At 38.4% G+C, this 15693-nt stretch overlaps 1 protein-coding gene across 12 annotated transcripts in view; it reads right to left on the bottom strand.

The window, feature by feature from the left end:
• The window catches only part of CAST (calpastatin), a 110939-nt gene that overhangs the window by 57608 nt on the left and 37638 nt on the right, over positions 1-15693 (bottom strand). For all 12 annotated transcript variants that reach the window (XR_007773389.1, XM_050945711.1, XM_050945710.1 and 9 more), the window contains one exon: positions 789-842. Coding sequence is in view for 11 of the 12 variants with exons in the window: in XM_050945711.1 (XP_050801668.1) it covers positions 789-842 (54 nt within the window). In the remaining variant the exon portion in view is untranslated. The remainder of the gene's footprint in view (positions 1-788; positions 843-15693) is intronic.

Below are 15693 nucleotides of genomic sequence, written 5' to 3'. Positions count from 1 at the left end.
ATAAACAGGCTGACAGTGGACTTCAACCTCAAAGTGACATGATTGAACTTAGACCTACCAGTCTGGCATTAATGTCACATATGTATAACATTAGAAAAATCCGTATCTTGTACCACGCTACATGGTTCCCAACCTGATCTGGTTCAGAAAGCTGACAAAATATTGAAATGTGCAAAAGCCCTATTCTGGACGGCATGATTTTTGTCAGTTTCAATATTTTGATCCTGAGCAAGAATGTACAGCTAGGCAAAGAGAAGGGAAAACATCATTATTATATTTTTTATATTACGACAGTGACCAAAAAGCCCGAATCAGGATTAAGGCCCCTTTCTACAAAGACATAGATGAAACAGCCTCTTGCCCTGAGGAGCTCGCAAACCTTATTGAAGACACAGCACAACAAGTGTAAAAGACAATAGGAAGGAAGATAGTAGGGAGGAATGCGGGTATCATTAACGAGAACATGTGATTTCACATTGACTAACTAAGGCCCAAATTCTTCACTGGGACTATTCACATAAATAAAGTTATACCTGTAATTAAGAGTTTGCAGGATCAGGGCCTATGTGCATAATTCAGAGGTTCTGAAGTATTCATTAATTTAATCCACAGTCCTCAAAGTGTTTTGCATAAGAGGACAAGTGGCTTTATCCCTATTTTGCAGATGTGGAAACTCAGGTACAGATAAGTGAGTTCGTCAAGGTCATATAATGAGTTAGTGACAGTCTGAAGTAAAATCCACATCTTCTGACTCATAAATCGAAGATTCATTCCTTAGGACTTCATACCTTTGTTTCAGTGGGCTTCATATCTGATGCTTTTGTTGTAGAAGGGGGCTGTGTCTGGAGAAAAAAAAAAATCAAAACATTACTTCAAAACAATTTCACCTTTACATAAAATGTTAAGATGTGTATTAATACAAAAGTTTGTATTATGCAAGTATACAGGCTTGTTAAAATTAATGCTAAAATTCAGGTTGAGGATTGGAGATTAGGCCTATCACTTTTATTCTGATTCTCTGCCAAACTAGAAAACATACTCCTACTCCGCTTCTCTGTTAGTAGGTAGGGTTCCCAAGGTATAATGTAGAAACAGCCTCTTCTCTTAAGTATGCTAAAAGCAGATTTCTAACTGAATATTGGAATATATAAGAATCCTGCTCTCCAATGCTGAAACATCTATGGATATTTAAATGTATATATGAAGAATTCTTTCATATTTTACTGTGCTTGCTCAAAGACATATATCCTCTTCGATTTATTAGGTTGCCAAAAATAACATTTAATATACACTCTTAGCTTCATAGATTTTTAAGGCCAGAAGGGATTATGATGATTTTCTAGGCTAACCTCTGATGTAACACATGCCACAGAATTTCATGAACTGGTTCCTAAATCAAGCCCATATCTTGTAGCTGACCCACAGCAAATTTTGCATATTTTGTTCAGAAAGATATTCAGTCTTGATTCGAAGACTTCAAGTCATCTAGAAGTCATCAATCCCTTTGTAAGTTGTTCCAATGTTTAAATCAACCTCATTATTTAAAAACTGTGCCTTATTTTTAGCTTGAATTTATCTACCTTCAGCTTCCAGAAATGGAATTAGTATTCTAGTAATTGTCTCAAAAATGTTACATATGGGGGTAATACCACCTCTCAATTCCTATTAAATATTCTTGTTTATACAAACAAGAATTATATTAGCCATTTTAGCCACAGCATTGTCCTAGGAGCTCATGTTCAGTTCGTTATCCACCAACACTCTAAACTTTATCATGAACTGCTTTCCAGAAAACAGTCCCCAACCCGGGGAATGTTATTTAAACTCTTTTTTCCTAAATGTAGGACCTTGCACTTCACAATATAGTTCACATGAACACAGTGGCAATGTCACTTTCCTCATTTACCTCTTTTCTCCTAGAAGACTTTCAAAAAAAGGAAGAAAAAATTTAAGATTAGTCTATGGTGAATGCGTCGCATTAAGCACTTCCAAAATCTTCCAGAATTTTCCATCACAGAAAAAGATAGGACAAAATTAAAGGAAGTTTAAAGGGATATACACAATTTAAAAAATTGCTTAAAAAAAAAAATCGAAATCTGTCCCTCCTGCCAATTTGGGAGTGTCATTGGGTGATTGACCTCTTTAAGCCACACCCAAGCTGTAATTAATTCCCTGCTTCCCAGCCTGAGCGGGCAGGACTAAGAAGGGTCAGGTGATAGTTTAATGGACACCTGGGCTTTATATAAAATGTCTGAGAGATATCAGTCTGTGAGTGGAACCACAGGCAGGAGGCCGGGTACTCCAGGTGAAATAGCCTGGGAGCTCAGTGCTCTATACTAGAGCAGGGAAGGATACATGGAACAGAACCTCAGCAGTGGTAGAGAATGGTACTCCAGGGGAACCGGCCTGGGAGGCCAAGTACTCTATCCCAGAGCTAGAAAGACTAATCAAATATAGCCCAAAGGACGGCCTAAAGAGAAATCCCTGAAAGGCTGAAGAACCTTCCTTTTCTGTTGGGATTTTTACTTTGACTTTTGCTATCCTGAAAGGAGTTATGTTTGTTTGTGGGTCAGCTGGAGGGCTAAGTCACATCTCCAGCTCAGACCAGTGTATGAAGAGACGAGGAGACGGGGAAGGAAACTGAAGGCGGCTGGTAGTGCCACATTCAACAAGCAGAGTGCACTATGCGGCAGTCATGCCCTATCACACTGTGGATTTAGTCGCATTTTTATTTCCCTGGTCTGCTATATAAGAATACCCACACTGAAAAGGAAAAAAGTGTACAAGATAAACAGTGAAACTGTTTATAACACAAAGTGTCATCACAATGCACAAAGTAAACAAACTGAGTAAGTATAGGATTCTTAGATATTACGTGTAAAATTTGTGGGTAAATATATTTTCAGCTGAAATAAAACAAATGAATAGTGTCACTTTAATTAAGGCAATAATGGCGCTATGCTGCACAATTAATTCTGACAAGCAGGCTTGTACTCCACTCCTTTTCTTATATCCTAGACATATTTGTCCCAGGTTTACTTTCTCCAAATGTACTTGGGATACAACATACAATTGACCTTCTAACTATAGAAGTGTTCTGCGTACTGTATGTAAACAAGTCCATTTTTCTCTCCAGACTGGATGCAATACAAAAATGGAAATGTAAAGGCACATTCTGAAAACAAAATTCATCATAATCCATAAAGATGTCTACATGAAGGGTTGAAACAAATATTCCTTTTGACAACTTTTTCTATCTATCTCAGGTAACAGATAAACTCCAGGGGATGAGGTCTCTGTATCTTGTTCTACAACACAATACCCTTAGGCAGAAGCAGATTACACATATAAAGTCACTTGAGTTCTTGCTACATGACTAACAAGTATCTGTGCCATCCCTTCTCTTAACAGTCACCCTCACTGTGATGCAGTAAAGACGCACATTAACCCAGATGAGCACACTACCTCCAAACACGTAATGCTACATACACATCATCACCACACTTCTTCTGAGTGACCTTTTTCTCACTTACAATACACTAACAGAGTAGTTGAAATACATGCAATAATCATTCACATCTTTTTCTCTTTTAAAGCACTATGTGTGCACACAACATCGTAATTTGTGCTAATAATGGACAACGTATTCATCAAGTGCTTTTACCAAGGGCAGTCTGATTAATGTGACTATGCCAAACAACAGCTACTGTCTTCATCTCTTGTCAAAACACCTCACAGAACAGTTTCACTTAGTGTTGTGAATGTCTGTTTATTTAATGAAGACAGATGAAGGGGTTAATTCTTCAAGGAGAAAAGTCTGAGAAAGGCTTGGCTTTGGTCTTGATGGGTCAACCATTATGTGGATCCACTAGCTATTCCTCCCTTGAAAAGGCCTTAGTGTGGGTGGTGTAGAAACCAGACCACAACCTCAGTGGCCTGAAGCACAGGCTGTCCCCCTGCTGCAGTTGACTTGCTCTACAGGATAGCATGGAGGGGGTAGGACAGTGCTATCAGGGTCTTCCTGCTCCTTCTGGGCCATAGTGCACCCTAGGATGCACTGAAGGCCCGTCCCACCTGTGGTCCTCAGAGATCAAGGACTTCAACTGCCTCAGGCACTTCCCCTGAATGGGTATTACAAGGCAGTGGAGTGAGATTTTTTTGTCCTCCCAATCCTTGTATCACACAAGGACCTGGAATAATCTGGTCCCCTTATCTGTGAGCAAAATATGCGTGTTAATACATACATATGTAGAAGTGTCTTGATTGTTTGATATCTGCTAAACCACTTACATAACATTGGCTGTTTAACGTGAGACAATTTTGGATGGTTTCATTTTACTGTTCTTTATGGTGGTGTGTATGTCATGTGTACTAGCCAACAACATGCTGCTATAAAAAAAAAACCTGTATTCTCCATTTAACACCACCATCTAAACGTACAGAACAGATCAAGTTTTGTCCTCTGATGCAACACAGGAATGTATATCAGGCTTGGAGATAAATATTAAAATGTTACCTAGTAACTAGCACAATAGCTGACTGATTCATGGCTTAAATAGAACTTGGAGAGGCTTTAACATGTTTGGAGGCACACCCTGTTATAGTATGAGAATAACGAGCTCTTGTTGGCAAACAGGACACATTAAAAAAAGATTACATAGTGAAACATATATGGTCAACACAAAACAGACTGTATTTGCTTCAGAACACTATTGTTATTTTAGTATTAAAACAAAACTAAAAGATAAGTGTTCAGAAGCAGGCAAAACAAAGTGTGCTCCAAGTGCTTATTATAGAGTGTAATTCTGCCTTCACTTACATCCAGGCAATCCCACTGATTTTAGGGATTTCAGTTATTGTTGTGTATCTGAGGGCAAAATTTGGGCTGGTAGTACTTCTGGTAAAGTTGTTACTGCTTCTTCCTACCTGAGGCTCTGTCATAGGCTCACTGAATGGCCTCAGGCATGTTATTTAACCTTGTATGACTGTCTGTAAAACAGGGACAACAAAACCCACTTCCAAGGCTACTGTAAAGGTTAATTGGCTGATCAGCTAGTTAATATTTGAATTATATTTTGAAGGTACAAAATGCTATGAGCTAAATTTTTCATTCCACCTGAATGGATGAAGGAGATGAAAACCTGGGCTACCACCCCAGCCACCTCCATCTCGCCTTCCTTGCACTCATGGAAACCTTTCAGTGGGTGAGAAGGGCCCAAGAATTAGACCCAGAGACAGCTGCCCCACACAGCATTATTCCCTTCATAAACCTATGGGGATTCCCCAAAAAAGTTAACGCTTACTTAACACTATGCTATTTTATACACACACAATTCCCACTGACTTCAATTATGTTGATGGGAGTTGCACGTATGTAATCAAGACATAAATTTGGCCTCAAATTTTTTCAAAAGCTGTAAAAAAGTGGCACACTGGCAATGTAGATATGCAGGAGTTGAAATCTGAATGAAGTGCCATTAACCTGGAGCACTCTCTCATCTGGTTCTCTTAATTCCTAATCAGCCACAAAGCAGATGCAGCAATATGGATTACAAATATAACAAATGTTGATCTTATAGTCTCGGAAACAATTCAAGATTCATCCAATCTCACACTGTGACTGCAGTTCTTGTGCATTAACAACTAACGTGTTATTCCAATACATTTAAAAAACAAGTGTAGGAAAATTATGCCTCTCTTAAAACAAATGAGTTAACGAGTGAATATATACAAGTTGAGAGAACACTAGGGAAGTGAGCTTGCCTCTATGTACACAGCATTGGTAAGACCACTACCAGAATACAGTGTCTAGCTCTGATAGACCCACTTCAAGAATGATGTGGAAACAGCAGAGAGAATTAAAAAGAGAAAAACAATAATAATCTAGGGGCTGGAAAATACGTTTTATGATGTGAGGTTTTTAGGAGCTCAACTTATTCAGTTAAATGTTGAGAAGTTGGAGAGGTGTTTTGACCACTGTGTATAGGTACTTACAGATAGAAAGATATCTGGATGTGTGTTTTGGCAGGGATGGCTGGGGAGAGGAAGGGTGGGATGGTGTCCAGCCTGGCTGACAAAGGTATAACAAGATCCAATGGCTAAAAGTTGAACTTAGATAAATTCAACCCTGGAATAAGACGCAATTTCCTAGTAGTGAGGATAATTAAATATTGGAACAGCTTAAGTGGGGAGGTGGTGGACTAACCATTGCTTGGAGTCTTTAAAAATGAGATTAGATCTCTTTCTAAAATACATGCTTTAATCCATCTTCAGGGAGAAATTCTACGGCTTGTGTGTGCTGGGGGTTGGGCTGGGTAGTTGTGGTGGTTCCTTCTGGCTTTGGAATCCGTGAATCTGAATCTTCCGTTCATTCCTTTCCTTCATGAGCCATGAGGAGACCAGGATGACTGCATTGTCCTCAACACACTTCTAAAATCTGAAGCTCTGCATTAAAACAGTGATTAATCTTATTTCATGCTTCAGGCCTTCAGCCAATCACCACAGGGTCAGGAAGGATTTCCCCCCCACAATGCACAATGGGCTGGATGTATTCTGTGTGAGTGAGTGGCTGTTTTCTTATTCACCTTTCTCTGAAGCACCAGACATTGGTCACAGCTGAAGACACGTCACTGGACAGGGTGGACCAGTGTTCTGAGTTGGTTCAGAGAATCCTCTGTCTAGATACATGGCTGGTGTGTCTTGCTTTGAGCTTGTCGACACTGGCACTTTACAGTGCTGCAACTTAAGAAAAAATACCCTTCTGGGTGCAGCAAGTTTCAGCACTGTAAAGCTCCAGTGTAGACAGTGCACCAGCGCTGGGAGCCGTTCTCCCAACACTGGAAGCTATGCCCCTTGTGGAGGTGTTTTTTTTTAAGAAGGGAAGGAGCTCTGCCGCAACTGCACAAGTCATGTTAAAGTGCTGCCGCAGCAGCGCTTTAACGTTACCAGCATAGACTAGCCCTTACATGCCCAGGGTCCTGCTCACCAAACTAGGGATCTGGAAGGAATTTTCCTCCAGGTCAGACTGACAGGGAACCTGTGAGGGAGGGCTTTTTGTTTTGTTTTGTTTTTTTTAAAACCTCTCTTTGAAGCATTGGGTGTGGTTTATAGGCTGGAATCATGTGAAAATATCTTCCACCCCTGTGGCACACAGTTTAGACTCCTAAGGACTGAAATACTTTAGTCTAACTAAAATAATTTGGCTTAAGACAGGGGTATCTGGGTGAAATGTAATAGCCTGTGATATACAAGAGGTCATACCAGATGATCTCATAGTCCCTTTGGGCCTTAAACTATTTTCTGAAATACATGCCCATTTATTTCACAATGAAACTACTGGACTATGGAGAAGTCTGTACATGGTTTAATACTCAAAACAGAAAGTGATAGCATATCAGATTCAGACATTTCACATTAAGTACCTGAAGATTATGTAAATGGGAAAAAAAAGTATCTAGAATATACTTCTGGCTTAAAGATTGCTTACTTTTGTGTTTTTTTAAAGTCAGGTACTATGCAGGAATAATCAACATGATTTTTTTTTCTAACACTTCCATTTGAATTAAAAGTTACATTCAGGCAAGTATCACTAAAAGAACTATCCAACCAACCACCCAAGCAAACCTGCCAGAGCATAAAGGCCAGCACCTATTATCTCTGTTTGACTTTACAACCTTGAATGTTATAAACAAATCTTCTTATTTTTCAGGTTGATTACCGGGAAGATAATCCTAGAAAACTGTAAAAATCATTGGAGGCAAAAGTTAGTCTCTTTATTACTAACTTCTGGTTTTCTGCAGAAATCTTTAGTGGACTTCTGCTAAAAAAATCATACCATGAAACTAAATTCTGGCCCCAATTTAGCAAAGCACTTAAGTATGTGCTTATATCCCATTAAAATCAATGGGACTTAAGCATGTGTTTAAAGTTAAGCAGGTACTTAAATTGCTTTGTGGAACAGGCAAAGTTTGCTGAATCAATGACCTTACTGGGAAAATTCCTTAATAGACATTAGATTTTGAATCTTCATATAATAATGTATCCTAGACATATTTCCTGTGTTTAACACTGCTCTACAGCCAAAATGCTTCTGAAATAAATGTAGTCCAACTTTACTAATTCTGGGTCACTGAGAAAGAAAATGATGCTTAAAATTGTTGATTGGCTCTAGTTTTCAAGATATGCTATTGGGTCAGTATATACGTACGACCCTTGACTTGGGAATGGCGGAGGATGAGTGAGTTATAAAGGGAAGGGTTCTCAATTTAAACCAGAAATGATTAAAATACATCTTTGACTGGATCTATGAATAAATCTATGACTGGGTTTGGACAGTACTTGCTTTTTAGGCAAAACAATGAATGATGCAATCTGAAGCTGGTGTTCCTTCATACATGATATGAATTGCATCGTGGTATTCCTAGAAGTCATGGATGATGCAATCATAACAAAGCTTACATCACTCTGCTGAACAAATTGCCCTAGATCAGCTCTAGAAATCATACAATGTCGTGCTCTCTTATTTGTCAGTGTTTGATTTTGCAAAGGGACACATTTCTGTTTAGCCAGTGAGCGGAGATGCCTCGTACTTGTGTGAACAGTGCAGATAACTTCTGCTGTTTGTGGTGAAGTGACTTTTGCATCACAAAAGCGCAGTATAACCACTATGGTTAAGAAAGCCTATCACCTTTATTTTGGCTGCAAAATTGGAGATCAGGACAAGAGGTGGGCCCCACACATATGCTGCAACACTTGTGCAACAAATCTTTGCCAGTGGTTGAACAGAAAAAGGAAATCTATGCCTTTTGCAGTGCCAATGATTTGGAGAGAGCCAACAGATCATACCAGCAATTGTTACTTCTGCATGGTGCCTCCAGTCGGGAAAGGTGTGTCAAAGAAGAAAAAGTGGACTGTGCATTATCCAAACATTCCATCAGCTATACGCCCAGTACCCCACGGAGAAGGACTGCCAGTTCCTGATGCACCAGAATCACTCTCACTTGAGTCAGACTAGGAAGAGGAAGAGGATGAAACTTCTGGTCCTGAACCATCTATGTCACAGGACCCACATTTTCTCCCATCCTCCTCCTCATCACACCTCAGAACACAAGGTGAACTGAATGACCTTGTCAGGGATTTGGAACTACCCAAGAGTAAGGCAGACCTGTTGGGCTCCAGACTACAGCAGTGGAATCTCCTGGCAGGCTATCAGGGCAAACGGAGCCCATCAATGCTTGCAGACTATTGCTGGACAGTGACAAGAGATGCTCCATTTAATAAATACAAGAGACAAGCCAAGAAGCACCGAGTAGACACTGAATAGGACTGAACTACGTACATAATAGTTTTTTGCCTTTTGTTTCATAATAAACCTTTTGCTGATTTTTAAAGTGTTCCATAAACAGGACAGGTGAAATATTATCATGTAAAGCAACCATAAACACATGAAAAGACCTAGGTTTACAATTTATGATTCAAACTCTACTATCTACACAATATATATATATATATATATATATATATATATATATATATATATATATATATATATATATATATATATATATATATATATATATATATATATATATAGACATAAAATGTAAAAACTTAAATATCTTAGAAACAGTAGCCAGTTGTTTTAATTGTCACATTTGAATTCAGCACATCAAAATACATAATAAATATCACATTTTATCTCTGAAGCAGACGACTTCTCAAAAATTGTAGACCAGTGTAATTCAACATTCATTATTAGCTCAACTAATAAACAGAAGACCTCCTTGCTAGAAAATCATCAATGTACCCATATAATTATTCACACAGAATTCCATAAACCTTCCACAACTTTAAAGAGTTCACAAGAAAAATATTTTTAAAATAAACTGGCTTCCCCGTAGGCAATAAGAAAATCAGAAACTTGTTTGGGTTTTTTTGAGACCAAAGCTCACAGTCAAGAACATGAAGAATGAACTAAATATGGTAGTTACAGTTCAATCTGCAGTGGACTGTGGTTTATTAAAGTAAACAACTCCAATATGTAATTTAACTAAGCGCAGAATTGAAGTTGTATTGAGACTATGGTATTTTCTTGTAACAAGAAGAGGGTGAAAAATCCAAAGGAGTAGTATGCACCAAGAACACTAGGTGGAGCCCAACGTGAGGATAAAACTGAACTGACAAAAATGTCTAATCAGCAAATTCCATTCTTGGTTGTGAGCACTACCAGAGCTAACTCCATCTGGCTAACTAACCTGTATTACACTACATGTATTATATGCATGATATATGGCAGTCTCAGAAATGCTCCCATTTCCACGTGCAGGGCCACGTAGGCAGGCAGAGCTTCAGAGTCTCAATGTGTGGATGAGATGATGGTGCTGGGGGGCGGGGGGAGACAGGGAGGTTAGATTCATTAGGAACTGGGGAAACTTTTGGGATAAGGAGAGCCTATACAGGAGAGATGGGCTCCACCTAAACCAAAGTGGAACCAGACTGCTGGCACCTAACATTAAAAAGATTGCAGAGCAGTTTTTAAACTAGGAGATGGGGGAAAGCCAACAGCTGCAGAGGAGCACGTGGATCAGACAGAGACTTCTCTTAGACAAGAGTCTATTGATAGAGATTCTCTAGGGTATAGTCAGGAGGAGAGGATGGAAGAGGAAAATCTAGGGGCCAGATCAGATGAGAAACATTCACATAAAAAAGAACTGGACACATCAGAAAAGGGCAGACAAATAACAGGGACAAGTTTTTAAAATGCTTGTACACAAATGCTAGAAGTCTAAATAATAAGATGGGTGAACAAAAGTGCCTTGCGATAGAGGATATTGATATAATAGGCACCACAGAAACCTGGTGGACTGAGAACAATCAATGGGACCCAATCATTCCGGGGTACAAAATATATTGGAAGGACAGAACAGGTCGTGTGGGTGGGTGCGTGTGTGTGTGTGTATGCGGGGGGGTGGGGGGGGAGTGGCACCATATGTGAAAGAAAATGTAGTCAAATGAAGTAAAAATCTTAAGTGAATCCACATGTTCCATAGAATCTCTATGGATAGTAATTTCATGCTCCAATAAGAATATAACAACATTAAGGATCTATTATCAACCACTTGACCAAGACAGTGATAGTGACAATGAAATGCTAAGGGAAATTAGAGAGGCTATCAAAATTAAGAACTCAATAATAGTGGGAGGATTTCAATTATCCCCATATTGACTGGGAACACGTCACCTCAGGATGAAATGCAGAGACAAAATTTCTCAATACTTTAAATGATTGCTTCTTGGAGCAGCTGGTATGGGAACCCACAAGGGGACAGGCAACTCTCAATTTAGTCCTGAATGGAGCACAGGAGCTGGTCGAAGAGGTAACTATAACCCACTTGGAAACAGTGACCATAATATAACAACATTTAACATCCCGGTGGTGGGAAGAACACCTCAACAGCCCAAAGCTGTGGCATTTAATTTCAGAAAGGGGAACTCTGCAAAAATGAGGGGGTTAGTTAAACAGAAATCAAAAGATACAGTGATTAAAGTGAAATCCCTGCACGCTGCATGGACGCTTTTCAAAGACACCATAATAGAGTCCCACCTTAAATGGATGCCCCAAATTAAAAAACACAGTAAACAAACTAAAAAGGAGCCACCATGGCTTAACAATCATGTAAAAGAAACAGTGAGAGATAAAAAGGCATCTTTTAAAAAGTGGAAGGCCAATCCTAGTGAGGTGAATAGAAAGGAACATAAACACTGCCAAATTAAGTGTAAAAATGTAATATGAAAAGCCAAAAGAGAAGTTTGAAGGAAGGCTAGCCAAAAACTCAAAAGGTAATAACTAAATGTTTTTTAAGTATATCAGAAGCAAGAAGCCTGCTAAACAACCAATGGGGCCCCTGGCTGATCGAGATACAAAGGGAGCACTTAAAGACGATAAAGTCATTGCAGAGAAACTAAATGGATTCTTTGCTTCAGTCTTCACAGCTGAGGATGTTAGGGAGATTCCCAAACCTGAACCGGCTTTTGTAGGTGACAAATTGGAGAAATTGTCACAGATTGAGATGTCTCTAGAGGAGATTTTGGAATTAATAAATAAACTTAACAGTAACAAGTCACCGGGACCAGAGACAGAGACATTCACCCAAGAGTTCTGAAAGAACTCAAATGTGAAATTTTTTGCAGAACTATTAACTATGGTTTGTAACCTGTCCTTTAAAACAGCTTCGGTACCTAATGACTGGAAGATAGCTAATGCAACGCCAATATTGAAACAGGGCTCTAGAGGTGATCCCAGCAATTACAGACCAGTAAATCTAACGTTGGTACCGGGGAAATGAGTTGAAACAATAGTAAAGATTAAAATTGTCAGACACCTAGAAGAACATAAATTGTTGGGCAAAAGTCAATATGGTTCCGTAAAGGAAAATCGTGTTTTACTAATCTATTAGAGTTCTTTGAAGGGGTCAACAAACATGTGGACAAGGGGGATCCAGTGGACATAATGTACTTAGATTTCCAGAAAGCCTATGACAAGGTCCCTCACCAAAGAGGGAAGGTCCTTTCATGGACTGAGAACTGGTTAAAAGACAAGGAACAAAAGGTAGGAATAAATGGTAAATTCTCAGAATGGAGAGGGATAACAAGTGGTGTCCCCCAAGGGTCAGTCCTAGGACCAATCCTATTCAACTTATTCATAAATGATCTGGAGAAAGGGGTAAAAAGTGAGGTGGCAAAGTTTGCAGATGATACTATACTGCTCAAGATAGTTAAGACCAAAGCAGACTGTGAAGAACTTCAAAAAGATCTCACATAACTAAGTGATTAGGCAACAAAATGGCAAATGAAATTTAATGTGGATAAATGTAAAGTAATGCACATTCGAAAAAATACCCAACTATACATACAATATGATTGGGGCTAATTTAGCTACAACGAATCAGGAAAAAGATCTTGGAGTCATCGTGGATAGTTCTCTGAAGACATCCATGCAGTGTGCAGTGGCAGTCAAAGAAGTAAACAGGACGTTAGGAATCATTAAAAAGGAGATAGAAAATAAGACGGAGAGTATCTTATTGCCCTTATATAAATCTATGGTGCGCCCACGTTTCAAATACTGCATACAGATGTGGTCTCCTCTTCTCAAAAAAGATATACTGGCATTATAAAAGGTTCAGAGAAGGACAACTAAAATGATTATGGGTTTGGAGCGGGTCCCATATGAGGAGAAATTAAAGAGGCTAGGACTTTTCCACTTGGAAAAGAGGAGACTAAGGGGGGATACAATAGAGGTATATAAAATCATGAGTGATGTAGAGAAAGTTATTTACTTGTTCCCATAATACAAGAACTAGGGGCCACCACATGAAATTAATGGGCAGCAGGTTTAAAACGAACAAAAGAAAGTTCTTCTTCACACAGCGCACAGTCAACTTGTGGAACTCCTTGTCTGAGGAGGTTGTGAAGGCTAGGACTGTAACAGCATTTAAAAGAGAACTGGATAAATTCATGGAGATTAAGTCCTTTAACGGATATTAGCCAGAATGGGTAAGGAAGGGTGTCCCTAGCCTCAGTTTGTCAGATGGTGGAGATGGCAGGAGAGAGATCACTTGATCATTGCCTGTTGGTTCACTCCCTCTGAGGCACCTGGCATTGGCCACTGTTGGTAGACATGATAGTGGGCTAGATGAACTTTTGGTCTTACCCAGTACGGCCATTCTTATGTACACTACATGTATTATATGCATGATATTATAAACAGATGCAAATACGGTGTTGTGCACATATTAGGTTCATGCTCTTATACTCTGTTCTCTGCATCAAAAATTCAAATATTGAGAGTTATCTGTAGTGAATTATGCCAAGCAGATAAAGACCACTATGGTTACTAGTCCTGCATGATCAAGAATCTGTGCAGGACTGAGCTTGAAGAGGAATCTGGGGGCATTGCCATGACAAGGCCAAGATTAAAAGCTTCCCCTTCCTGCAATTTTCACATAACAAAGAATGTTTTTTGCAATAGGTATCCTTTCAACACGGTAATGTTTCACTAAGTGAGATCTGGCATATTCTTTTTCTTATTCTAGCCTTTTTACTGCTGAATAAAAACAGAGAAGTTTTTATATACATACACATACACACACACACAGAGAACTTCCATTGAGTCTAGATCTCATGTAATTCAATGAGTTTTTGGCCAACACAGTAAATTATGTCTGATTTTGTGGGTGGACAGATTTTGCTCTGAGTCCAAGAACAAACTTTAAGGCTCATTCTGCAAAGATTTACACTTGTGTTCATCTTTACACACTATGAGAAACCCCACTGAAGTTTAATGGAACTACAGTGCATAGAGTTAAGCACAAACAGTAATCTTTCCAGCACTGGAGTCTAAGGCTGTACTTGTTAATAAATGTTACTATTTCCTGCCAATGCAAATCTGGATTATTCTTTTAGAAAAATGGTTAAACAAGAATTTAAAATGATCTGAGTTACAGTACTTCACATGTAAATACTGCTAAATAAACAAATAATAATTTAGACATCTAGTAAGGTGAGATCTATAAGAACAGCTGCGTTATGAAAGCTTTTACTCTGAAATAACAACATTAAACTATTTGGTCTCTTTTCCACAAATGGGAACTCTGAATTGCAGAGTCTTTTGCATCAGGAACTGAGTTTGAATAAATATGAACCTTAAAACAGATAACTTCTGTAAAGAATTAGCTTTTTTTAGGATATTACATCTTTACCAATAATTTGAACTCTTCTTTTTGTATGTTGTTGTTATTTTTTAGCATGTAAAGTACTTCGGATGAGTCGTATATTTATGCAGTAAGTTATAATAACCAATATATATTCCTTCTTTTATAAAAGCTTTTCTGAGAGACATATTGCTTTTTCCCTGAAAGACATTTTATTTAAAAAATACCTTAGAAATAAGAGATGGAAAAACCTACTTCTAAAAATATTCAATTCTAAGAAAAACTGAAATCAAAGTATATTTCATCAAGTATTTTAAATAAGTTTGTGTGTCTGTGAATATATATAAGCTTTGTCAGAAATCTCAAATGGATGCCAGTAGCAAAAGTAAAAAAAGAGTATACATCTGCATAATACTTTCTAAATGGATTTCAAAATACAAGGATGAATCTAGAATTACAGAGAAAGAGGAATGCTCTTTGTGCAGTAACTGAGCAGACAGAGCGCATCATGAGTAAGAGCTATATTACGGAATATCAGATCATGAAATACACTTCAAAAGAGCCACAGGAAGCTAAAAATAAACTGGCTATACAAGAAGGTCCCTATTTTTCACTCATACGACATGGACCTATAAAAGCAACAGTCATTCAAGTCAGGCAGCTTTAGAGGAGGACAAAAGAGACAGTGAAATACTAAGTGATGTCTATGAGCAGAGTGAATGTGACAACTAACTGAGATCCACCTACATTCCACGATATTAAAAATTATAAAAGAAGTAAACAAGGCAAGTAAATAGTTCTACATGAACAAGGGATTGATAAAGATATTTAAGGGTGTAAAATAGATATGTCGTTATCTGTTGATAGAGTGTATTAGGAATTTCTTGAGTAACTTGAGTACCTTACTTAGCATTATTTGATTTGAAATGATTTAACTATGTTAAGGCTGCTTTATTTGAATTTATTGCACTTAAATGACTTTCTA

The sequence above is a fragment of the Gopherus flavomarginatus genome, chromosome 3 (assembly GCF_025201925.1).
Source record: "Gopherus flavomarginatus isolate rGopFla2 chromosome 3, rGopFla2.mat.asm, whole genome shotgun sequence".
Taxonomy (NCBI): domain Eukaryota; kingdom Metazoa; phylum Chordata; order Testudines; family Testudinidae; genus Gopherus; species Gopherus flavomarginatus.
The sequence above is the reverse complement of the archived record's forward strand: the minus strand, read 5'-3'. Positions and strand labels throughout refer to the sequence as shown.